Source organism: Uloborus diversus, chromosome 7 (assembly GCF_026930045.1).
Source record: "Uloborus diversus isolate 005 chromosome 7, Udiv.v.3.1, whole genome shotgun sequence".
Lineage (NCBI taxonomy): Eukaryota > Metazoa > Arthropoda > Arachnida > Araneae > Uloboridae > Uloborus > Uloborus diversus.
The window spans coordinates 124,952,316-124,980,269 of NC_072737.1; the positions used below are offsets into that span (position 1 = coordinate 124,952,316).

General features: G+C 31.6%; 1 protein-coding gene across 1 annotated transcript in view; it reads left to right on the top strand.

The window, feature by feature from the left end:
* The first annotated feature begins 8,148 nt into the window (after positions 1–8,148).
* LOC129225584 (S-adenosylhomocysteine hydrolase-like protein 1) overlaps positions 8,149–27,954 on the top strand; it is a 297,465-nt gene continuing 277,659 nt past the window's right edge. The window contains exon 1 of the mRNA XM_054860036.1: positions 8,149–8,393. Coding sequence (XP_054716011.1) covers positions 8,175–8,393 — 219 coding nt within the window. The 5' untranslated portion in view covers positions 8,149–8,174. The remainder of the gene's footprint in view (positions 8,394–27,954) is intronic.

Here is a 27,954-nt window from a genome sequence, read left to right on the forward strand (position 1 = left end):
GAGTGTAGTGATAAAAGGGGTGCCTGTCCCCCAAAGATCAATGACATCCCCTCTAGTGTTATGGAGTTTCCCTCCTAGTATGAGAGTTCTCAAAAAGAGAATTAAAAAAACTTTATTCCCCCCCCCCCCTTCCCACCGCTCCAAATTTCAATGCAGTCTGTGCCATGGGCTTCTCCCTCACCTTGGTAATAACAATGTTACGGTACACAACCATGAAAATTATATAACTTGTATGCTTTGGGATTATTAAGAACCTTTGTTTCAACACATACAATGTTAGAATTTGGATGAAAAGATGCCTGAGAAAGAAGTCTTCTGTGATGCCCGGGAGGGAATTCCATGTTGCAGACTGCACCATTGAAATTTTTAGAGGGGAGGGGAGTAATTTGAGAGATTTTTGATCATATTTTGAGGTAACTTTCATTCTAATGGGACTGCACCCGTCCATAGCTGCACATATGCAAAATTTTAGGGGGGGGGGGGGGGCAAGTATTTTTCCCATGATTTGAAAGGTTATTTTCCCCATGGGAACCAATTTCAGTACAGATTCAAGTTATTAAAGTTTGACATTTTTAATAACTTATCAATTACTGGCTGGAGAATAAATGTTTTTAGATTTTTCCAAAGGTAAAAGTACTAAAAAGCAAGGAAGTTCTAATTTCTAAGGGGGGCCTTGAGCCCCCACTTGCCCCCCTGTATGGGGGCCCATGCACTCTCACCATTAAGGGGTTGGTATACCTGTTTTCTTCACTTTTCTTCATAAAAAATATTTATTTCACTGATTGCTTCAACAAGCTGTATCATTATTCAACAAAACTTGTTATTTGTAAATCACAGGGTAATAATCACATTTGTAAGTCATAATATTGTATATGTTTCAAGGTTACAAACATTGTTTTTCAATGCAGTAATATGTTTAAGCTTCTGGTGTTAATTAGTATATTCCATAAACTTGGGTGATATTCAGATTTCTGTATGTGTTTCTGATACAAATCCCTATTAGTTAATATTTTGGATCTTCAACAAATTTGATATTGAGTTACTTTGCAGTCTTGCATAATATAGACGAACGCGCGAACGGCGTTTGCAGAACATTTTTGGCTCTGCAGAAATTTTTTTCAAACTGCTAACGTAAATTTAAGAAAACAAAAAATAAAACTAATTATTAAGGAAATTATTTTAAAAATAACACCCAGTTTATTTCTGTTGAAGCCTTTTTCGAAAAGCCTTTTAAAGCACATTGTGTGAAAAAAAAATGGTTTTGGTTGGTTTCAGTTGGTGAAAAAAAGCAAACTATATGTTATTTTAAAAACAATTAAATGATTTTAAGCACTTTTTTTACCTCTTTCATATTTGAATATAAATTTAATTCTTTATTCAAGGGTGAGTTAGGGAAAATAATTACTTGCAGAAAATTTTCCATCAAGGATTTGTGTTCACAGAAAGCTTTTCATTTTATCTAAGTCTAGTACTTTTATGCCTAGGATTTATTTCATTGGTTTTATTGATGATATACCTACATTTCGAGTTTGTATGCTTGGTCGCACAGGACCCGTTTATGAACTCGTGTCCAATATGATAGTACAATGCAGGTATATAGTGTGGGACAGATATAACAGTACAGAGAAGGAAGTTACAGCCAACGCAAAGGGTGGGGGTCGAACCCACCACTTCGGGATTGCTAGAATGATGCGCTTCCCAACTGTGCTACTGAGGCCCCAATATGTTCAAGAATTGTTACGGAGAGTTACAAAATAAATGAATTTATTTTAAAAAGAAAGGTCAATTCTTTTAGATTTAAGCAAATTGGCATATTGTTTTAAATTTCCTTCTGACGCTTAGATAGTCTTTAGCATTACCAGACAACTTTTTTAGTTTTAGCAGTGGAACTTGAAACTGATTTTCATGAGTTGTAATAGCTCGATTCCTCACGAAATCTTTATCAGCTACAGAATTCTTCATAAGCATAGAAAGTTTATTTTTATTTGCACTTTCAAGGAGAAAGTATCAAGTTATGTTTGAGATTCTTCACTTAACTGTTGAAAAACAAACTGTTGATTTGAATTAAATTTATTGCACAGTTTACTGGATAGAATTTGCAATTTTTTGATCCAACTTCACTTCCTTGTGCAATTGTGCTAGAAAAATGGGAAGGACTTATCAGACCTTATCATTGACCCTACAATAATTCTTTAGTTCAAAAACAATCTCTATACAGAAGCTCTATTCAGAAACAAAAGCCATCAATCTGCAAACGCTATGAACAATTGCATAACAAAATCATCTTTTTTTTTTTTTTTTTTTAATGCATCTTAGCAGATGTAAACTACATTTTTACATTTGAGAATGAATCACTATGATTTCAGCTGAAAAGTACTCAGAATCACTTTACTTAAACTTAAAATAAAAAAAAGAAAAGAAGGCAATGCAGGTCTGAACTGCCATGTCTCTGACAGTTTAAAGCTATGGGGTCATTTCCAAAATTTTAAAAGTATTTTTTTCTGAAAGAACATGCTTAAAAACATAGCACCTGACCATTTTTTAAATAATTTGTTTAAATTTATTATTTAAAAAAATACTTTAATCAGTGCGCTGTCATTGTTTATGTTTCTGCTGATGACATCACAAATTATGAAATGCCATTCAGTGTTGCCAATCACAGAGCAAAATATTTAATTCGCATCTTTACTCACATGTATTGGCAACAATATGGTTGATAGCAAGCGTAAAGTGTAATTTTAATTCGCTTCTTGATTATCATAGCTTGGAAATGCTGCAGAAAGATGCGGCAAAGAGCATCATTTGCGACATCATCAAGATCACGCCTTGTTTAAAAAATCGGACATTTTAAAAAATTAATTAAAAAATAATTGTTGGGAAAATGAAAGTATTTTTTTGGGTCCATGTTATTTTTTTTTTTTTTTGCTTATTCTATCAACTTTAGTGACAAAAAGTACTACTTTTGACTGAAGGAAACAACCCCATCTTAACAACATTGACAACAACATTTTTGTAAAGTTCTAAGTTAAAAACATGAACTATAAATAAAAAATGTTTGATCAACATCTAGGAAAGTTGTAAAGATATATGAACAATTTTTATAATCTTGCTGCAACATGATGTACTTTCTATTCAAAACTTCTGTTAAACTCTTTCCTTACTCCATTAATGATACCGCAGTCATTGTGTTGCGTAGTTATTTCAGTATAGTGTTAGTAAAAAATATTTAAATCTAGACTTTAAAATGAAAAACCTATAGTTGAAGCAAACCTAACCTGGCAGCGTCACAATGCTATAACAGGGTGGCGACAGATCAGGGAAATCAGGGAGATCAGGGAAAAGTCAGGGAACTTTATTAATCAGGGAAAAGTCGGGGAAATATCAGGGAATTTTGAAAAAATAACAAAAAATCAGGGAAAATTGATTTTTTGAAGAAAAATGTTTTTTTTTTTTTTGCTTTACAAAGTTAAGTACTCTTAATTCCCTACGCATTTTCCGCCAATTATCTATTCAAAAAAAAGTAAAATTAATGAGGTGCGATTATACTGCCGTATATTTGTGCATCTTTTTTCCTCAACGTCAAAGTATTGAATCTTACTTATTAACCACAGGATGAACTTCCTAAGATTGCTTTTGTGTCTGTTAGGTTATTTATTTTACATAGCTTGAAATTTCCTTTTACGCTTTCAATGCTACGTAAAATAAACAACCATACAGGCAAAGAGGAAGCCTTCAATTATGCCTTAGCTCGTTTGCCTTTATTCCATTGTCTCGAAGTAATTAGTTTACTGTAATCACGATTTCAAAAAGGAATCTTTGGTTTTTGAATTAATACTGATAAAAGCTTGAAAGTTATTACTTCTTCGCGTTTTTAATTTAATTGCTAAAATTGAACTTTCAATTAAAAAACCTTTGTTTTTGCCGTTATACTATTTGTTGTCACCGCAGATTATAAAGGTTTTCTTTTCTTCAGACTTTAGTGATTCTTTAACTTTATAACCAAGTTGTATTCTTCTTTTATATATTTTGAAATTAACTAATTGCTTTTTTTTTCATTTTTCCCCCTTGCATTTCAAAGTTGTTTGTTACAAAAGCAATCGAAGAATTTTTCTCGTTACATACTGAAATCATTTGAAATAGAGTTAACTTGTGTACTTAAGTAAATATCTTTATTTTTTTATGGTTAAAATGCTGTATTCATTCTTTAAAAACCTATGTTCTTGATTAGAGAAAAGCTCCCTATAAATGTTTGCCAAATGGTTTCATCTGTTTTGCATAAATATGTCAATTAGTTATATAAGAATAACTGCATTACTTCTATTCTTTCACTATTACTTGTTATTCTTGCAACAATTACTATGCTGTTTGAAAACTTAGGTCAAAATAATTTCAATTACTTTTTAGTTCTATCATAAATACATATGTTTTTAAAAGTAATTTTAATAGTTTCTTAAAATTCTTATGCTAAGTGGTTTCTGGATGTGAAGTTTTTTTTATTTTTAATTTTCTATAATCTTTCCATTGTATAAAAATTTAATATACTATTTTGTAGGTTATTCTCCCCCCCCCCCCAAAAAATAGTCTTGTTTTTTAAACATTTTATCAAAAAAGTAGCATCTTTTTAAAACATATCTTTAATTCAACAACTTTACATAACTTAGAACGTTTAAAATACTGCATTTTATACAAACATACAATGGATTTCAAGTAAAGCAAAGAAAGAAAACCATTATCATTGGTAACGTAAATCAGGGAAATTTGGTGAACTTAATCAGGGAAAAGTCAGGGAACTTTTTTTCACAGTTCCTGTCGCCACCCTGTATAATTAGGATCTGCATATCCTTCACATCTTTACAATGATGCCAGGTTAGGTTTGCCCTTAGTATAGGTGGCATTTTTAATAATTCAAATATATGTATCCAAATGTTAAATTTTTTTATTAAAGACAGTTCTCTATATAATAAAATATAACAAAGTTTTATTGCTCAAAATTTGCAGACGTGCAGTAATCTGCAAATTTTGTGTGATAGAACATTATTATATCTAATTTCAAGCACAAAAGTATTTTTTGTAATCTTATATTGCTGTATAACAATAGCATATTTTTCACTATCAATAGCATATTTGTAAAATATGTAAAAGAATTATTTTCTTTTAAAGACTTAATTGATTGTATTGAAAATTACTTTTTAAAATTTGTCCTTCGGGCCAATCACAAGTCTTAATGACAGTGAGTCAGGAAAGAAAAGCTTCAAGTGATCCAAAACTTCAGTTTTGGCACTTAAGGTAAGAATCTAGGTGTCAAAACAAAATTTTTGGTTACAAAATGTGACTAACAACTGCTTATGTTTTACTCTGTTTCGGTTTTTACAAAATGTTTTGCAAAGTGTGATGGGTAATTAAAATTTGTTTAGCATAAAAGGTAATAAATTATTAATATTCGCTAAAAAATGTCATATAGGATGAAAAAGAATGGAAATTTCATTTCGGATAAAAACAACTCAATAATTTTAAAACGAAAGAGCAAGAAATTATGTAAATTTTCTTTCTAAGTTAGTTTGCTCAAGACCCTTGTCTATGAAAAGGACCATGCAAAAGGCAATTTTTCGGGTGTGGGGGGATGGGGAGGGTAGGTATCCAATTTCATTTTTTAAGAAAGAAACATCAAATATACAAGATAATGCAAAATTACATGATGTTTTTAAGGTATAAGGGGAATGGAAAATCCCTCCAATTTTCCAAATGACTGCCCTGGCCTTGTTTTTAGGCATATACTTTTTTAAAAAAAGTAATTGTTAGAAAATGAGTAGATTAAAATTTTCTGCCAGTTGGTTGATTGGCTGCTGTTCTGAAAAGTTATGAAAGTATTCCTCATAGAGAAGAATTTTAGCACAAACACTTAATATCTATTCTCCATCCTTTAAATTCCCTTAGTTTATGAGCTTTTTTTCCTATTTGTGAGTTATTATCTTTTCTTCTATTGTTATATTTTAATAAGTTAATTAGCTATCTGATGCTGTGATTACTTCTGCAGATGACATATAAAATACCACTAAAAATCCTTCCTTGTTTCAGCCTTCAAAGATGATTGATTGTCATGTCAAAATTTATCTCAGTTATCCATTGTTGTCGAATGCATTAAGTAGGGCTCTTATGCATACGGACTATTTAATACCATATTTTTTTAATGATATTTAATTGGTCAAAAATGCTCAGTTTTCTTAAATAATCCAAGAATGGGGTTGAGGGGGGTATCTCATTCAAATGCTTATTTTATTTATTTTTTTATTTTTATCTTGATAATTTTACCTTTTTGAAGTTATGAATATTATATTAGTTGTAGAATGAAATATACAGGAACTATTGACTAGTATTATCATTGTTTTAATGTTGAAAAGTATATTACAGTAAAACCTGTAAAGTTGACCACCCTTGTAAGTTGACCACCTGTCTAAGTTCACCGCATTTGTCAGGAACCGAATTAGTCCTATCTCATATAATAAAGGAAAACCTCTGTAACTTGACCACCTCTCTATCTCGACCACCTGTCTATCTTGACCACTAATATACACCAGCTTTGGTTAGGAGTATTGTAATAAACCTTTTGTAAGTTGACCACTAGGCAAAAGCATTAGATTGTACTAAAAGTTTCATCAGCTACGCCTCAAATAAGTAACCAGACATTTTAGAAAAACCTATGAATATTTATGTTTCCATCGAAAAACAGTGGGCTCATGTTTAGTCCCAGAAAATGCGCCAAACTTCAATAAGGAGGTATTTTGTTGAAAAGTAGATTACCATGGACACAAATGTACAAGAAAAAATCAAATGAAGAATTTGAGTCACTTTTGACTTGTTATGAATATTTAGGAATTGTTAATATCAAGTAAGTAGGTTTTCATAAGCAATGAGGCATTTATTTTTTATCAATTTACAGAAATTTTAAATTTGTATGATACTTTACATGTCATTCTGATAAATAATCTCTAAAAATATTTAAACAACCGTTTTTCTTATTGCTTTAAAGTAATGTTAAACAATGAAAGTGAGTTTAAAGTATATTCCAATTAGTTAAATTATGAATGCATGTGGCAATAAATGACAAAAAAAAAACATTTTTCATTACTACCCTCTATAAGTTGACCACCTGTCTAAGTTGACCACCAAAGTACTGCACCGGAAGTGGTCAACTTACACAGGTTTCACTGTATTATGTTACATAACAAATCTTTACAAATGTTTTAATTCGGTGAAAATTTGGTCATTAAGCAGTTGGTATCTTCGTAGTATTTTCTCCTTTTACTTTATATATTTGCTTAGAATCTTTCAAAATATTACTGGAAATAGCATTTATGTTAAAGTAGTCTGGTCTAATTTCTAAAATGTTCAACTGGGAAGATTGAATACCCCCCCCCCTCTCCTAACATCTTAGGTATTCAAAAGGGTACATACCCTTTGTTGGTTTTAGAGGGTAGTTTATTCATAAGTGGTTACCAATTATAAACTGATACCAGGGGTAATAATAAATGACACAAGCAGAAAAATTTAAAAGGTTTTTTTATTTCATACAAGTTAATATGTCAATGCTACTTAAGTAACGATTAACACTTTGAATGGCAAATAAAAATTTGAACAGTATTTGTATGTACTTTTTATTGGCTAAGACTTTAGAAAAAAAAGTCTTTATTTTAGCTTCAATCTTGTTCTTACAATCGCCACCTCTGATAATCCGATATTAATTTTAGATGTCAATGTTACAAATGACAAAGTACTTATCCTAAATAAATCTTCAGAGGTAATTATTTTTAAAGTTTATCTTTTACTGGGACATGAAGTAAACCTGCCCAGATCCCGAGATTTTGTCTAAAGACTGGGACTGCCCCGGTCATATTTGGCAAGTGTACCTTGAAGTATGAGTTGAAAAATCAGAAAAGGGAAAAACATTTGGTAATATATGTTGGAAGCAATGGGTACACAAGGTATCTTCTGACACCCTCAGAGCATGTGTTTATATATATATATATATATATATATATATATATATATATATATATATATATATATATATATATATATATATTAAATTGAATCATATAAATTGTTAAAAATATCTTACTCGATAAGTAATCTCATATTTTATTCTTTTAGTAGGTGCATGGTTATGATGCAGTGAAATGCCAATCCAAGATGAAATTTTATCTGAAGGGGAAGGCTTAGTAACTGCAAAGGCATCACCAAATAGCAAATCAACACCAGCCATGTCGATGAAAAGCAATGAGCCTGAAGGTACTTCTAGTATCATGCTGCAAGCTGTTGCCTCTGGCGTATTGACCGAGGCTCCACAACCAAGTGCAAGCTGTGCAGTACCACAGAGAAATGTTACTGGAGGCCAGGTAAGCTTTATTTCTTTACAAATTTCAGCAAGTCATTCATGTTTCACTTGAATAAATTAATGAGTTAATAATGATAATAATAGTAACAATAATAGAGCTAAAAAAGTGAATATATATAATTTTAAGGAAAAGAGTAAATTGATTAAACTGAAAAGATAAAATAAATAAATAAAGAGACTATATTTATACTGTTGAACCTTATAACCGCAAAATGCATGGGACTGTGATAAATATTTCATATCAACTGAATTTCATCTTACTCACTAAATTATTAAATGATTGTTGACTCACGAGACTAAAATATTTTATGTAAATCAAAATTTCTAGTTGTGTGATTTAGCGTTAACAAGGTTTGTCTGTATATATATAAACAGGGTTTGTACGGGTCATGGAAATCCTGGAAAGTCATGGAAAAAAAATAACAGAATTTCAGACCTGGAAAAGTCATGGAAAATTGAAATTTTCATTGAAAGTCATGGAAATTTATTTCAAGTCATGGAAAAATGTCCTGGACAAAGAGAAAGGAACAATAGCTAAAGGAGCATTAGAAATCTTCAGTGATTTTACAGTATAGCACATAAAAGCTATTAAAAGTGGAAAATTGAACGATCCAAAAATCAAATCTGAATTTTGAAATCTCATTCCATCCACTTCTGTCGCAGCCGCTTGCCATTTTTTGCGATGATGTGATTTTACTGCCTGGACATCACTTATTTTGAACTTTCTGTTATTTTCAACACTTCTTATGTTTCATATTCTGTAGTAGCAAAATTTCATGTTCTTAGTTTTGCCACGCCCACTCAAAAAAAAAAAAAGCAATTCAATTGCATGCAAGTTCGATTCCATCACTCGTAAGGACTTTATTATAAAATTTATCATAGTTTATCTTAATTGTTTACCAGCGGCACCCAATACGGAGCTGAAATGGCACCTCTAACTAGGGTGAAAAACAGGTACCTTTTAAAAAATAGGCAGCCGGGGTGAAAAGAATGAACCTTCGGAGAGAGAAATGGCACCCTTACTGTAGATCCCCCTCCCCCTCCCCGTATTGTGCGCGTTTTTGAATACAGTTGTGTATTTTTTTTTTAATAGTTTTGTTTTGATTCATGATAGTCTACGTTTTGCACACGTTTCACATTGCATGAATTCAGTACTGGAAATGATTAAAACTTGTAATTACAGCATTTGATCATATTTCAGAGTTTTCAACATAGTTAAGAAGTGCTCATTGCTTTAATTCATCTGATCGTGCTTTAACTCAGTGTTTCTCAACCTCTTTTGACCCACGGGTCGGTAAAAGCAAATGAAAAACATTGCGGACCAATGAAAATTTTATCCTTTTCTAAAAAATAAATAAAAATAATTATAACTCTTAGGCCGTTAAAAACTTGTGAAAAAATTCTGCGTACTGATGATTTTTTTTTTTTACAAAATAATATTAAAAATTAATAAAACAATAAATATCTACTCACTTCACTTGATATCAAAGAGTTGTCACAAATATATTTAAAGTTGAAGACGAATAATTATTTCAATAATCATACAGTTAATAATCATTTGTGAGAAATAACCGCACCGAAAGTAAAGTGTAGAGGTACTTATGGATTATTTACATGAAGAGCCAAAAATATTCTGGGATATTAAATTTACCGAAAAATAAAATCGTTTCTCGAACGTTCAAAATTTCAATCAAGAGTAACAATAAAATAAAATGCATATGAAATTTTTCGACAGTTTAAAAACCAAAAGAAATAAGAAATTCCTAACGCTATCGAAGTATTAACCGCTAACAGGAAATGATTCAAACACTTGAATGAAAAAGCAAGAAAAAAAAAAGCTAGACGGAGAGAGATTTCTTTATTATATTTTGCGCTTGCTGTTTTGTAGTAATCTACGAAGCACAAGAATCATTTTTATTTAGGTTCTCACTTGTTGGTTATTGATAATCTGATTGCGCTTATTATTTTGGTGATTAAATGTTGCTTATTGAGTAATCAAGAAAATAATGATAAATATATTTAGTAGCATTTTGAATGATGGAAATTTCACGATAGTAACGGTAAACTGAAACTAAACAACTAACGGTACTACGGTACCGTAACGGACTAATGGCAACTGAAAAGTTAGGGTTAAGTTAGTTTTTCCCCTTAGGGGGAATATATTTACTCGTCTGGATCCCCTGGTTATAACAGTGTATGGCACACAAAACTAATCCATGGGACCCACTGCTACTTTCAATGTCGGGAACTAAACGTGTTCTGAAATTTCTGAACTTATTAATTTATATGCATTTGAAAATATGCAAATTTGTAAACAAAACAAATATACTTTTGAATCAGAAGATTGATTCATTACTGAATGGTTTTTCCAAAAAAGATCTGTTTTAGAAACATAAAGAACCAAACTATGTGACTTTACTTTAAAGAACCAAAATACTGTCAAGCTACGTGGATGATTAAAAGCACTGTTGACACTAAAAGGAAACTTTTGAAGCAAATTTATTGAAACTTAGTGATGACTCATTCAACCTTTGTCTCATTCAATGTCATTCTGCCTGTTTAAAAAAATATATACGACATTTAAGCATCATCATATTCGCTTCACTGCATTTTTACTTTACTTGAATTTATATGATGAAGACAAATAAGAATAGTTTAGTTTTTTAAGTGTGCACTTATATTTTTTCCATTATGAGTAAGTGCTTCAATGAGGCTGTGGCATTCATATAGACGTTTTGCTAATGCTCATTTCCAAATATTACCAAGTTTGAGATTGAATAGTGCTATTATCTTCGTGTAACAAGGTCATGAAAATTTTCATTGAAGTCATGAAAAAGTCTTGGAAAAGTCATGGAATTTTTTCATCCAAATAGAGTATGAACCCTGTATAAAGCTGGATATGGAGTTATTCCACGTAACCATTGCTAAGTACATCAAGTTTAATTAAATGTATCATTTCTTTATTTATTGGCATTTAAATTGTTGTATTATCAAAATGAAATTGCAATTGCATAAGCATTTCTGCTCACTGCTCGGATTTCAATGGAAGTCTTTTAAATTTTGGGTCCATTTTCTGATTCCTCATTGAAGTAATCTTTCTATTTATTTATTTTTTCAATATTTTCCTTTTTTCCCCCCTACATATTGCTCCTGCGCTTTTTACTGCAAACAGTAACTGACAAAAGTACAAAAACTAAATAAAATCCCTTGGTTGCAACTGTTTTGCTATTTATGTTTCATTGTGCCAGAGAGAAATTTTTTCCTGAATTTGCCTGTGTTGATTCTGCTGATATCGCCTGGTATCCAAGTTTGTGATGAACCAAAATTTATATGTGTAATTGTTGTGTGCTCTCAAGACAAAGTTTCTAATTTTCAGTAGCAGTAAATGAGGAAACTTAAAATAGTTTTTTGTTTAAGTCTCTTTTGAAATATTTTCAAACAAATATTTTTATATTTGATTGCTGCAAATTATCCCCCCCCCCCCACTAACATTATCTTCATCTATCCTTTGCATGGTATATTCATATTTTAGCCTATACAATTAAAAATGTGAATGATAGGTGGTTCTTGGTTTGCTTCTACTAAACTTTCTTGTCAATAGTCGATGTGGAAGTTTTGTTAGGATTATGCTTGAAACCATGTTTTTTAGCATTTAATTTTATTTATATTAAGCCTAACACAGCTATCTATAAATAATGAAGCCAATTTTTTAAGAATTAAGCACATCCCAGTAAAGTACTTTTCTTGCTAATGTAAGTTTATCGGTATTTCAAAATTATGTTTTATTAATGAAAGTTGATTAGCGTTTATAAATATTAAAAATTATATCTTGAGTATTTTTGTTGAATTCCTTTAATTTCTAATTTGTATTGAAAAAAACTTGTTTTTGAAAACATGCAATTTTCTTTTTCCCTTTTTTTTTTCTTTTTTGTGTGTATATGCCTGCATTGAACACATGCTTTGTGAAAATTCCTTGCTGTGTTTAAGGCTTCAGCTGTGTTTTTTACTGCTAATATTTCACTTGTTTTAATAGTTTAAAGTCATCAAATGCTTGCTTAAAAAGGATGGGTGTTTTTTATTTTAATAATTTATTTAGCTTTGTAAACATGATTATAGTTTTAATAAGTTATTGATAGTTCTATATTTTTTACTAAAGTAAATTTAAAAGGCATTAGTATTTACTAGGTATTTGATTTTTAATTTTTTTTAAAGTACAGTATTTCTAAAAAAAAAAAAAAATCAGAAAAAAATCAAATATATATGCATTTAAGATAGTTATTTTAATGATTCACTATTTACTACAAAAATCAATAAGGGAACTAAATGTTGCTTATTATTATTGCTGCTGCTATTTTTGAAAATTATTTTTAGATCCATATTTTTAGTAAATACAACTGTTATCTGTGCTAAAAACTTGAAGGGATTGATTAATATCGTAATTTAATACAATATGTAATCATCATATTTTATATATTTCTAGTTTTTAAGCTTTTATTTTGGGAGGGAGAGAATCTCAGTGTGAGTCTCTATTTTATGGAGCTGTAATTCTATTAGCACTTAACAAATTTAAGTGAAAGAGTTATTTGAAAATCTTGTTTATGTAAAACAGTAGAGAGGGTATGTAAAACTGTTAAATGTGCTTTATTACATAAATTTATGCCATCTTCCTATTTTTAGTGAAAATTTTCAATTTTTGCTAAAATCTTTTTATATTTTAAATCCGATCATCAATTATAGATTACACTTAGCACTTATAGATGTTGTCAAAATTTTCTGGAACAGCTGTAATTTATTGAAGGTAAAAAATCCTCAGCAAAACAGCAGTGGCCTACATAAATTCAAATCAAAAGTCATGCAAAAAAAGTATTTTTTAAACATCTTTGATTTGGAAAGCAGTTGACTTGTTTTGTTTTACATTCAGACTTAAAAGAATCAGTAGACTTCTTTCATACGCTGATGCTTGTGAAAATTTTTAGCAACACATTAAGTGTGCTCTCATTTGGTGGTAGCTAGAAAAATACGTCAATAAAAAAGATGACATAGATGTACAAAATTGAGACAATGATTATAACAATGTATCCACCCAAAAAGATGATTTTTTAAAAAAATATTGATGCTCTAAAACATTGTATTACACAATTTATATTTGTAGATGGGAAACTCTATTAAATGCATTGACAAGAGAGCAGAATTCACAGACTATATTCATAATTTTATAACTAAGATTTTAAAATATCAAAGGAAAACTAATTAACAATAATAAACTGAATATTAACACATGAAAGTCCTGTTACAACAAACTTCAAGTGATCTCAAATTTAATCCATTGTAATGGAATTCAAGCATCGTAAAATGACAAGTAATTTGCGGAAAAAAATTATTTCGCTGAAACGGATATTTTATGGTATTATTATTTGTCGTAACAGGTGTTTATTGTATTTTTAATTAAGAAGTAGAACGAAAACAGTATTTCATATATATGTTTAAAATTAGAAACATTGAAATATTACAAAAATTAACAGAATAATTTCACAATGTTTCTTGTTTTTAAAATGGATTATACAAACTCTAAAAATGAATTTACTTATTTATTAGTGCAAATAAATTAGAGACATTAGAAATGTTTCCCAAAGTAAAATTAGATGCTTGTTCTAGTATGCTTACTTCCAACAGAACTAACCTTCTTGGTGGCCGCACCTCACCCACAAAAGCTACATTCGGAAACAGGCACCGGAGCGTTCGGAAATGATCGAGTCCCAATACGTTTTCAATTGGGAATTCAACCGTTTCGACCGCTTGCAGTGGCGCCGGTGCGACCGGTGCCTGTTTCCGAATGTAGCCTTAGTGTTAAAGACCAGTTTTAATAAGGTTGGGCTTACTGCCAGGAGGGTTAAAGGATTATACAAATAATATTAAAAATAATCTGCAGCATTATTATTAGTTTTATTTTAAGTTTTCATAAAATACACAAGTCCCTGGTAAAGGTCAAGGCTCGGAAATTTTCCAACTAGCGAGGGGCCACTAAACTCGAAAAACTTAGTGGCCACCACTGTAGACGAGTTTTAAAACATAAAAAGGGGGGGGGGGAGCAGTTTTCACTAATTTCATAAAAATAAATAGAACTCTGCGCACTATGAAAACCAATTACTCAATACATAAATTTAAATATGGAAAATTTGAGTTAAAATAGATTTTTGATTTTTTTTTTTAAATGAATGAATAAATAAATTAGTAAAGTTGGCAGGAAACTGCATTTTAGATGAATGTTTTAGTTTACAGCAAAGCTTCCAAAGCAAAGAGGATCAAATACAATTGTGCAGATAATAATTCACATGTTTCATGAAAATAATTTTAAAAAAAACATGATTTATTGTACATTTTATGTTATCTTCAGTAGTTTGTATTGAGGTCAAGATCCAATTCTGTTTTTGGAAACTAAAGCAAGTAATAGGCTCGTCTATTGCCATTTTGCGTATGACCAAACATGGCGTCCACGCGAAAAATTCATGCTTATAAATAGATTTCTGAATTTGTTACATCAAAATCCTTAAAAACTACAGTTTAGATGAAAGAGACAATTTTAGCACATTAGCCTCTAAAGCAATGAAGATAAGATAATATTCTGAAGATAAAATTTTGCATTTTCAAGATAATAATTAAGAATTATCCAAAAAAAAAAAAAATGGCACATTTTGCATAATTTTCAATAGTTTCATTGCAATAAACATCCCATTCCGTTTATGAAAATGTATGCAATTGAAGAGTTTCGTACCAACATCTTGGGAATGACCAAACATGGCGACTACGAGAAAAATTAAGATATAAATTTCTGAATTTGTTGCAAAAAATAGTTTAAAAATAAGAATCCTCATAAGACTACACTTTAGTTGAAAAGATTTTAGCCCTTTTGCGCCCGAAGTAATGAGAATAAGGGGAAATTTTAAATATAAAATTTTTCATTTCTCAAGAAAATTATTTAAAAAAAAAAGATTTGCTGCATTTTAAGTTATTTTCATCAGAGTTTAGTAAATAAAACATCCAGTTCTGCTTTGTTTTTCAAAACTTAGGCACTTAAGCATCTTATACTTCGATCTTGTAAATGACCAAAGATGGCGACTATGCTTCTAGCTGAAATGCTGAAGCATCCATCACCTTTCCGGTCAAAAAGCGATCTTTGCCAAGTTGTTTTTCTTTTCTTTCTTTCTTTATTATTATTTTTTTAAATTTCTTTTTGTTCTTTGGTTAAATTATCTGCAGGCCCCTGAAAAATCTGCGATGCACGTCTCGCGTCTCGCAGTTTATGCTACCGGGTTCAAAGGTTCATAAATGTTGTAAGCTAGTATTAAATCTTATCTTTATTCAAAAAATATTGTTGTTGCACTTTTAATTCCAATTGATTAATGATTAATTGACTTCTCAAGTTTTAAGAAAAGATTTGTGTTACTCTTAAAAAAGTTTGATGTCCCATAAAATGTAGTCTTGTCGGAGAATATTATTCAGTTAATTAAGAATTAGAACTATGTAACTTATCATACCGGAAACACGTTTAGAGTGTAAAAAGTCATTTTAATTGTGTATAGTTCGAATCAATGATCAACTATTTTTACTTTGTAAAAAAAAAACTCTTTACTTTTAGGAAAGTCAAACATGTATAGAACATTTCTTTTTATTTTGTTTTTATTTCACTTCATTTCCCATGTTGATCATCTTTTTTTTATCCCAATAGGGGGCTCTGCCCCCTGCTTGTTAACGCTCACCAACCTCCGAAGATTGCTTCGCAATCTTATTTGATTTGCAAAAATTTAAATCGTCAATTAGAAAGAAACAGATCAATCGTCAATTAGAAAGAAAATGCACCCCTTCCCTGGGTTTCGAAAAAACCTGTACCAACTTGCAGCACGGTAAGGGCTAAGGGTCTCCTGAGCGTTGCAGAACTGTAGTTTTGTACATTCAAAAAGTCGCTTTCATATTCGTGGACTCTACTAATATATTTTGCTCTTTCGCTCAGTGCTTGAATTGATTTGAGCTTAAGATTTTCCATTAAAATCGAAAACCCTTAAAATTTGTAAATAAGAAAGAAGAATCAATCGAATTGAAAAGACGTAACTATGGCAACGTTAAATAAAACATCAATAATTTTAATGGAGATGAAATTATTCGAACTTGGAGTTTTTAACAGCTTGTAACTTTTTTTCCTCTGGAGATAAAAGCTTAATTTTTCGACTATAGGTCGAGTTAGATCTGGAGTAAAAAAATCTGCACTTTGCAGTGGTGTCAAAAAGAAAACTGTGGGACAATTCCTTCATTTTTTACTGATAGAATTAATGAATAAAGTAGTGCCTAAATTTTAGCTAAGCATAAAAAAGTTCAAGCTAGAATCGCAAATAACTCCCGCCGTATTTAAGTTACAGCATTGAAACAAATTCCGTAGAAGGCGGAAAATTCTACCCTTTCCAACGATATATAATATTAATATGTGCAAGTAATTTTTCACCACTTTAATAGGCAATTTATGCGAAATTTGAGTTTAAAAAGTCAGTTACAAAAAAAAAAAAAAAAAACTAATTCAAATTAAAAAGAATAAAACCACAGGTGCACACCCCTGGGACTCGAAGTAATTTTGTATAAAATTTCAAGGCTATAACTGCTATGGGGTCTCCAGGACGCAGGTCCGCCACACACTTCCTTCCAGAATTTCTTTGAAACCTTACTTTTATTTACTATAAAGAGAAAATGAACTAAGTATTTGTGCTGTGTTAACTTAATTAGCATAAAGATTTACAATTATTTTTAACTTTTTTCTCATTGTTTTGAATATTCTAATTCATAATCACTTTCTTCACTTTTGCAATTGTTAAAAGCTTATGCCATTTTAATTTTTCATATGTTGAGTTGACATACTGTTTGCTGCATTTGTTTCACATGGCAAGTTATGTGCAGTGTCAAAAATTTAATGTTAAACTGAAGAACAAAAATATTTCTCTCTTGTGTGCAAAATTTGCATTAAAAGATTGAATTAAGTTGCATAGTATACTGTTCAGACCACTATATCATCTCGTCTTATCTATTTTTTTATTTTAAGCATTTTTTTTTCCAACGTACTTCAGTGCATTTGTAATTTTCCTGCCTTTTTGATTTTCTACAAGGATGACTGCCACAAGAGAACAAGCAAAAATTGCTGAAACTTAATTGCTTTTACAAATATTTCGTTCTGAAGTAAATATCTGCTACCCATTTGCAAAATTTTCAAGATGAATTTGTATGAAGGAAGACATTAATCACAAATACAATCAATAAGTTTTAAGGTCTCAAGCAAACCATTCCAAATAGATTAATTGCAACATAGGCTTGAACTTTTTAATTTTAATTGTAAAGTTCTCTTGAATTGGTGCAAAAAAAAAGCAAGTGATCGTGATATCACTCCAGCCCAGTAGATGTATTTATATACATTTGTGCTGCTGAGAGTTATTGTTGAACAGGTTTAAATGCTACGAGAGAGAATGGAAGTAAGGAAATGAAGTTCATTTATTAAGGCTTTTTTTCATCTTGAAATCTAATTCAAATAAGGATATAAATAATACAGCTTATTAAAGTCACAAATTTGAAATATAGTATACAGAGAAGTTTTTGAAACATTGAATATGAGGGGGAATAGACAAATATCACGCATGTTATTAGAACGAGGTTAAAGAAATATTCATTTGGAAACTATGCTTTTTGACTTCTATGGGTAAGGAAGAAGCTTGATTTTTAATCACGTCAAAGCAGTGTGTTTTGAGTTCTTTCAGATAAAACAGAAAACGAATGAAAGTAACAATTGTTTCTCACAGTTATTTCTGACCCAGTTAAAGCCGAGTATTTTTGCTAATTTTATTTATATAGTTGTAACTTTATCTAAGTTTCATTTAAAGGAAAATATATAATAAATGAGGCATGAACATTTGAAGTTTGGAACATTTCAATGCTTCAAAGCAAAGGTACGTACTTTAATTGAATATTTTGAAATAAGTAGTAGGAATGGTAGGAAAAACACTTTATTTACTTTGGAGTGAAAGATGGTAATTAGTAACCTTGGCAAGTACTAGTGATGTGCCGGATTGTTAAACAAGTAGGTCCGCGGATATGGATCCGGATCATTAGTGTCAAGATCCGCAGATACGGATACGGATCTCAAAATTTTTTTTACCCAGTGTAAAATTTTCTACGGAAAGTATTCCCGTTAGGGTAATGGCACTGTTTCTTCAAAAAATGTCATCTACAGTAAAAATATAAACAAGATTCAATTATTTACTCTTTAAATCGTTAAAATTGAGGTGGAATTGGAAGGAATGGGTCAGCGCTACATTAATGCTTAGATAGAATATGAACTATCTAGAAAAATTATTTCTAGATAGACTGGCAGATGTAGGATACAGGTTCAAGAGTGTAAAGCTGCTTCTGGACAGGCTAGAAATAATTTTTCGCATTTTATCTCAATTTAAATGCAGGGCTGACCCATTCCACACAACTTACCCCGACGGACGAAATAGCAGAGCCGGGAACACCTTTACAACTAGTAAATAGATAATTTAGTCTCACTTTTTTTTGAAGGATGCCGAGAAAAACCAAAATGAAGAATTAAACAAGCCCCAGGTCAATAACAAAAACCAATATTAAATTAAAATTAAAAAAAAAGAAAATCCCCAGAGAGCCGACCTCATATTAAGATGAATTTCGCGGGTCAGAATACATATTGTTAATAAATGTGAACCGACAGGAGATAGAAATTTTAAATCATTGAGCTTTTTCTCTTTATCTTCCGACTATGAAATCAGTACTAATAACACGTATAAAGGCTTAGAATAGCATTAAAATTTTCTTAAGATTATAGCTCCTACTTTTTATAACTTGGAAGTTGCAAATAAATATCAAACACAGAAAACTTCGTTCTTTCAATCAGGGCCAGTATTTTTAACCTACGGGTAAATTTTTATTACCATAATTGTAAAAAAGATTAAGTCGGTTTTTAATTAATATCTCCGGTACTTAAAGTTCTACCAAAACGAGGTCAAGCTAAGAACACTTTTGATCAAGTCACCTTTGAACGAAAAAAATAACTATCAAAATCTGTTCATCTGTTTAGGAGCTACGATGCCACAAATAGACACACAGATGCACACTTTTAAAACTTATTACCCTTTCCTTTTTGCGACGGGGGGGGGGGGGGGGGGGGTAAATTGGCTTTGGAAATTATAACTTATAATTTAGATGAAATAAAACCTAATTAAAATGGAATTTAAGAGTCTTTAATTCAAATAAGAATTTTTAGAATAGAAAAGATCTGTTTAAGATCCACCAAAAAAGTAACGGATACAGATCCTTATTTTCCCTTGGATATCAGCGGATACAGATACGGATATCCGGAACATCACTAGCAAGTTCTGCTATACAACATGATTTAGAAACAATTTTCAATGAAAACCTACTTAGGGGCAATGGCGCCCATGTACAAAATTTTAAGGGCTCAGATATTCTCCCCATGAAAACCGATTTCAGTACACATTGGAGTCATAAAAATTTGGCATTTTTAATAACCTATTCATTACGGCTGGAGAAGAAATGTTTTTTCATTTTTGTAAAGAAAAAAGTAGTATAAGTAAGAAAGTTCTAATTTCTAAAGGAGGGGGGGGGGGGTGAGCCCCCACTTGCCCCCCCCCCCTATTAAGGTGCCCTTACTTAGGGGTTTAAACTATGGCTGTGTTTTATTCAAGACTTTAAAAAGTCTACCTACATCCATTTGCTTCCTACTACCTCAGATTATTTTTGAATCCCAGCACTATAAATTGACAGCAGTTATTACTATTTTTTGTTGTTAAAATCAGGGAGAACTGAAAAACTTGTTTTAAAATAATAGTAATAATAGACTGTGGTACTTGAAGCAACTGTATTGAAGGGAGAAGTTTAGCTATAGTGTTACTTTGTCAGAACATAAATAAATCAATTGAAAAAAAATCTAATTTGAATTCTGAAACTTTGAATTCAAATTGTGTTTTTCGCAATCACGAGTTGTGACAAGGCCCTACTCATTAGAGTTATTGTTTCTAGAAATGCCCCCCCCCCAAGCATGTCCCTCCTCCTAGGTGGTTATGTGTGTATAGTTGTGTGTGTGTGCAGGCTTAAGTGTGTGCACATAGGCCTGTGTATGTGTGTAAAGGCGCTCGCGCGTTGGCGAGTGTGTATGAGCATGCGTGTGAAGGACGTGGATGCCACCACCCAGCAGAAGTGGATTCCAGGGGACAGTGCTCAGGAACAGAGCAGCAGTGCCACCGCCGCGCCGCTGGGCGTTGGTGCTGCTGGTCCAAGCTGAAAAATAATCCCAACGTCAAGGACTGTCAAATGAGAACAATAAGCAATCGTGATTGTTAAAAAAAAAGAACATCTAGCATTTAGCCTTCATTTAGATTTTGACGTCTTGAACTCAAATTGTGTTTTTCGCAATCACGAGTTGTTATAGATCCTTACGCGTTGAATTTGTTGTTTCTACAAATGGAATGGAATGAAAATGACCAAGAAATTTGCACTCATCATATTATGATTGGTGATTTTCTGGAATAGGTAATGCCATCCATATCGCCATATCCATTTAAAAAAAATGGCGATTATAGAATGCAGTAATCAAGATTTTATGGCTGATACCCACCGTGCACTTATCATTAAGATTACTAAGTATAATGTAATTTCTTATCCATCTTAAATGGAGAGATTTATTAAAGTTTTGTACTTGGGTAAAAAATTTTGCTTTTTAAGTTCAACTATGTTAATGTTTTCCCTTCTTTTTGTGTCTCTGAATGACATATATTGTACTCGTGTTTTTTTCAACAATGTTATAATATTCTTTTTAATTGAAAAGTCATGAAACTTATAACTATACATATGTGTGGGATTTGTTGGCAGATAAACAAATTTCAAATCTGAAGTTACTGTTCGATTGTTGCCCTTTTCACAAGGGCCTGTCCATAGAAGTGACTTTTTTCCCCAATATGCCCCCTTTTATCATAAAGTGTTCCACTTCACCTTTACGGTTTCCTCCTCTTCTCACATGTCATGCTGTAATATTACACAACCATATTTTTATTTCTACCAAAATGTGTGATACTACACCTATTGTTGCCCTTCCCTCTCTTTTGTCAAACTCACCCCCTCAAAACGTGACATTATTTATAATCCCCTAATGGTTTAATTCAATGGTTTAATTCAATTGAGCTGAATATCTAATCACTGGCTTATAAAAAAGTATATCATGCGCAAAAACCTTCAGAATATATTTATGTAGGGTTTAAAATGTCTCTGAATTAAGTTTAATAAAGTACGTTTCTAAAACTTGTTTTGGCCCATTTTTCAAGATATTGACATTACACTTCAACAAAAAGTAGTCACATCAATTTCAGAGGTAGTGGAGTAGTGGATTTGATTTATAACTATTCTCTCCTTTTACTCACAATTAAAATGCTTTTTGGATTGACTTTTGGGGTGGTGTATATTTAGTTAATATGAGCATTGATTTTTTTACTAGTGCACCACAAAAGTTCATTTACTATTATTATACATATTAACTTGGCTCAATGCTAACAAACAGTGGAAGATTTACACTGTCGTAAATGTTGCATTAGCGAGGGATCCCCACAACCTTCAGGGCACTGAAGGGGGATTCGAAATTTCACATTGAAAATGTTTTACATAGATCTATGATAGACAAAGGGCTACCCAAAAATGTATTGCGACGGACCCCCAAATCCGTAAATTGCTATTGCTGACAAAAACGTTTTACCTTTAGCCTATGAAGCAAAGGGATGTAAGTGACAAAATTAAAAATTTGGAAATAATCAGTGCAAATGATAGGAGAACCTCTCATATGCTTTGGGGCAAGAAATAACACTAGTAGCTATAGTGGGCACTGCTGTACAGCAGTATTTAGAAATATCTTATATAATTAAAAACTGAGCTTATGTACCTATGTAGGTATTTATCTATATCCAAGTTACTTCTCTCGAACAACAGTGAACTGACCACCAAACCAGGTATCGATGGATTCGTAATCTTTCCGTCTTTATGTTTGGCTATTGAACATAATCCTCCGATAATAGCGGAGATATCAATTAAAAACTATTAATTATGACTCTTAGATTTCGACATAAAATCCCTATTTTTCGAAGGCTTTCCTCCTTTTAAATTATTATTCAGTTCATCATCTCAACTTTCCGTACAATGCTTTTATTAAAATTCGTAGTGGTGAAGAAAATCATTGAGAGAAAAGGTCTGTTGCCATTTTTTTTGTCGAATATGAACAAATAAAATTCTGGATTTTTTAAAAATGCTTTTCCTGTAATGGGGGGATTTAAAATGTTTACTTTTTGGTTATTTTTCTGCAGTCTGACGTAAAATTTAACTTTTTTGTTCAAGCCTTTTTGTTGAACGCGCATCACTTGACATAACTTTAATTTTCAAGGTAGACCGTGCAAAGCCTTGTGACGTATCTAGTCCTTAAATAAAAGCCTACCTAGGATCTGAACTTATAACGCAATTTACTCGAAACTTTAAATAGTCCACTGGCATCACTTTGCTTCTCACTCCCTCATATGGGCTCCTGTGTAGTACAAGAGCACTGTTGTGTTTTTTTAAGGTCGGGAGACCCAAAACTGCAGATGTTTCAGTGGCCTTTGGCAATGCAAATGATACAAATAAGTGCCTCAAATAACTTACACTTACAACTCTTAAAGTTTGTAGCAAAAGAAAAGATCTAATATTGTTGCTAATGACTTGCAATAGAGCTAGTGTTTATAAACTCTATATACATATTATCTATATGTTGAATATCTGTTTATCTTTTACTCTTAATGATTATAATGAAAAAGGAAAAAGAAAGAAAGGACATGTTTGTAATCTCCAGCTGACTTACTAATAAATGAGATGCTTTTCGTAAAAAGTAATGATAATAATGGAAATTAGTTTTTTATTCAGTGAAAATAATTATTTTCTACATAACAAAAACTAGCAAAAAAAAAAACTTTTGTATGAAAAGCAATTTTTATAGTTTAAAATTAAATTCCCTTCTTAAATCATTCCTATAAGAATACAGTTTCTTAATTTTTTGATATTTTTTAATATTTGTAGATTTTAACTGAATATATATGTAGGAGTATAATCTAGTTTAAGTATAGCAGACAATTATATAATTTGATTATTGACCTTTCAATTACATTAAAGTTAAAGATTTTAAATCAATTGATTGAGAAGTAAAAAAGAATCTGTTTTAAAATATATTTCACAATTAAGCCACAGAAAACCTCAAATAGTTAATCTCATTAGTTTTACCTTTTCCTTTGTCAGTACAGCCTTTCTATTTTTGATACTTTTTCACTTCTGCAGGAGTTGAAGGAAGCTCTAGTTTTATATTTATGCAGCTGGCAGCTCATTAAGGAATGCATTAAGGGTGGGAAAGGCTACTAAACTGTTTATCTGTATTAAATTTGATTTTAATCATATGTTATGAAACAATAATACTTATAATATTTTTCTATGCTTTAAAAGTAATCTTTTTCAAGTTTACTTATTTTACAAACATGTACCAACCAAGTTCATTAAGTTGTTTTAAAAAGTTTGAAAAAATTCATTTTAAATAATTTAAAGAAAAAGAAGAAAAAAAAAATCAAATAAATATATTTCATGATTTTTTACACCCTGATTTGAAATATTAGGTTTCTCTTTTTTTTTCTTTCCTCTTTTTTTTCTGGACTTCCCCCGTATTAGCTTCTGGGCGACTCATGTAATATTTAGAAAATAAATGTGGTGTTAACACTTCCACTGTAAATCCACTATCCATTTTAAATTTTCAATAAAGTGAGTCAAAAAATTCAAAGGAATAGTGGATAAACAGTGGAAGTGTGTTATTTCAACAGTGAAAGGCCACTGAGACTGCAATATTGATAATTAAACTGTTAGTGGGTAATTTACTTTTCGTTTTTTATAGTAGCAAGGAATTTAATAAAGGACTTAAATATTTATCGTGTGGCGCCATCTACTGACATGAATATGAAAAAGGTTCTTTAATAAAATTCAATTTAATTAAAATTTATTGCAGTAATTCTCAGACCGTAACAAAATAGATTTAATCAATAGAGATTTTTTTCCAAATTAAAGTTCCTTTTACTATCAGCGTGTTTGGTCTCATTCCAAATGAAAAATTTGAATTCAATTGCATAAGCTCTTCTTTGCTCGATTATTATATTCAATTAGAATTGCTCTTCTGTATAGTGTCGCCATCATGTAGCGAAATTGTTTTTGAATAATATTTAATGATCTCTTCGTGTCAATGCATTTCCCACGATTTCTCGTTGTTTGCCAACTAGTTAATCTTTTTTTTTTTTTTTTTCATTTTTGAGTTTATGGAAGACATTGGATCACACTTTAATTTTCATGGAGCTCAGCTCCTGTACTTCTCTCTCGCGCCCCCCTTTTAAACTTTAATCTGTATCTCTACTCAGTGCTGTAGGCTGTAGTTGGGGGAAAAAGTATTTGGTGGAAAGTGGAGTAACTAGAAAATAGTTTTAGGGGGTAGGAACTCTGAAAATTTCGCCATGTGATGGGAGGGGTACGGGGCAGAAAAAATTTGAAAATTATGGTCCTAAGAAAGCAGTTTCAGACAATCTCTGGTAATCAAACAGAAAGGAAAAGGTCGGGGGTTTTGTCCGGAATATTTTAGAAATTGAAATATCAGTGATGTAGAGGGGTTTTAACGCTCTCCATCTTAAATTCTTCGGAATTGTAGTTTTTTTTCCCCCTCAGATTTCATTCAGAAGCATTCGGGCCTTTTCCTGAAAATTTTCCCAAATGAAGTTTTCAAAACGTGATTGTAGATAATGTATGGAAAGGTTTGGGGTTCGGCAATTTTTCGAAACTGAAGCTACCAAAAAAAGCAATCTGAAACGATTCTCGATTCATGGGCATATCCAGAGGGGGACGAGGGAGGGCAGCTGCCCTCCTCCTTTCCAAAATAAAAAAAACATATTTTAAAGAACCAAAAAAACTTTGAATTTAAGGTTGCTTCAATTTCAAAATTAACCAATGAGTTCGGCTGTAGTAAATTTGTCGCTGAGTTAGAAAGTGAATACATCTTTGCGAGCGCATTGAAAAGGGAAAGTTATTGGTGTTTAGTTGAGTCAATACCGCTATCATTTTAGAATTGTAGCCCCTCGTTATATTGCTCATTCGGATATATCGCTCTTTTCTTCTGTCTACCTAAATATTAGAGCTTAAAAAAAATTTTGAAAAAAAAAAAAAAAAACACACACACACACACATTTTGAAACCATTCATAAAAACATGTATGTCGTGGTATTACTCAAAAAAGGTCTCTTATTTATTTTGTCAATAAACAAAACGGAGATCATTCTATTCTTCGGAATTCGCTTTAAAATCAGCGGCAAATCCTGCCATCGAAATGTACATACTCGCAGAATAGTATTTTAGTTTAAGATATAGTTTGGAATTTGGAAACTACTTGACATTTTCTTTTGTGTTGATACTACTCACTTGGCCTTTACAATTGAGTGAGAGACAATAGGCAGGTGTCATACTGATCCAAGTAGAAGAGAAGATACACCCTTAATCTGATTGCCTTTTAGTACAGAAAAGATTTGTGCTTGGTTTCACAAATCGGGATTTGCATCAATGAAAGTAAGAAGGAACTGGACGGGCAAAAGTGTTTTCCAGAAACAATATAGTAACTTATACTTTTCACATCCTTTTTACAGCAAATCGAGAGGATTAGAAAGTTAATGGGGAATAAGAGGGAACTGGAATGTTCACCCTTATCTCGAGGTAGCTAAGAAAGAACTTTATTCGCCATTTGATATTAGTATCTTTCTGAGGCTGAAAATTCACTTAAATTTTAATCTTGTTTAAATGTTAATACGTGTTATAGTACACTCGTGAATTACATCAAAACTATTTGAAAATCATTTCAAAAAGAACAAATGCAAATTTACTTCTATGTTGGATGGAAAACTATTTTTATTGTCTTTGGTTATAGCGCGCTTTTTCTTTGGTCCCCCGAAAAGCGTGATATAACGAGGAGGCACTACATTGCTTCCAAAATCTTGGAGGGAGGAGGAGGGGCAATGGATCAGTCCTCTAATTGCCGAAATGATAGGCCTGCCCATGATATCCATGAACTTAAATTTTTGGGAAGGCGGAAACTCTCAATTTGCTAAAAAGAACTTCAAATTTCGCCGATTGATCATAATTTTGCCGAATGAAACTCCTAATTGTCTCCGAATGATTTTTTGTTGCAGAATCGTCAGAAAAATTTGCCGAATAAAAAAGATTTTGGGAGGCCACAGTGACTTCCCGTGACATCTCATCAGGGCTCCCTTGGCCTCCCCCCCCCCCTTCCATGTTAAGCTGGATAGGCCCTTGTCTCGATATTGATAGAAGGCGAGATGTTTGGTAGTTCTGCTCTTTTTGTCTTTAACAGACCTGACTGAGAAGAAGCTTTTACCTCTTTTCAATAATTATGGATTTAATCCCCATGAGATATTCAAATAGTATTAGTGATTTTATTATGAACTTTTTAAAAAAAGAAAATAAAATTCATTTACAGGATTTTTTTTTCATAATGTGAATGTGAAGCATTAGCAAGTAAGTGATACAGAAATTCTTTAGAAATTAAAATCATAGAACCTCAGTAAGTTGACCTCCGCTTAGGTCGGCATGTTTTCATGTTCTCTTGGGATGTCGAGTTATCAAGGTTCCACTGTATTTTTTATTTTGTTTCTTGAGTTTCGTGTTCGTCTAGACTATTCATTTGAGTTTTTTTTTTTTTCGCTATTGCTGTTGTAGAGAAGTAGAGAGCATGCTTAATTCAATTTTGGAGTCTTTTTGAATTCTTCCACTATCATTCTAGCCGTCTAAATATGAATGGACAACAGTTAAATATGAACAGGATAATATTTTCTTTTGATTTGAAGTGAATGTCATATTATAAATTTGCACAATTTTAAAAAAGTGGGTTAAAAATTACATTTACCATTTTGAATATTTCATTTTTCAAAGAAAGTTCTCTACTTAGTCGTATTTTACATTCAGTAAAAGAAGTTCTGGTTTTAAAAAAACTTCCGGAAATGTTTCAGTGATATCATCGATCCCGAGATATTTTCTGGATTTCGCCCAACTCTGCTGTTAAAAGGTTCGAAGAAAGCGCTACTTCATTGAAAAGTAAACCTCTGACGGTGTGAATAGTATCACTCTCATTTTGACCTTGTTTTACGGGTAACGTTGCGATCGTTTGCCTTGCTTCTGCGTTGCCCCATATTTAGTTCGTCTGCCCTTTCTACGATTAGAACGAAGGTCGCCTTTGTGTCGCACACGAAAGCGGAAATATTGCCGTGCTTCTGAACTTCCAGGCGCGATCTCAGATTTTGAGACAAATTTATTTTATCAGTTGTCCTCCAAATCCACAAATTCAAATCTTTTTGCTTTTATTTATTCATTAAAAAATATTTAAAAAAAAATCTTTAATAAAAAAT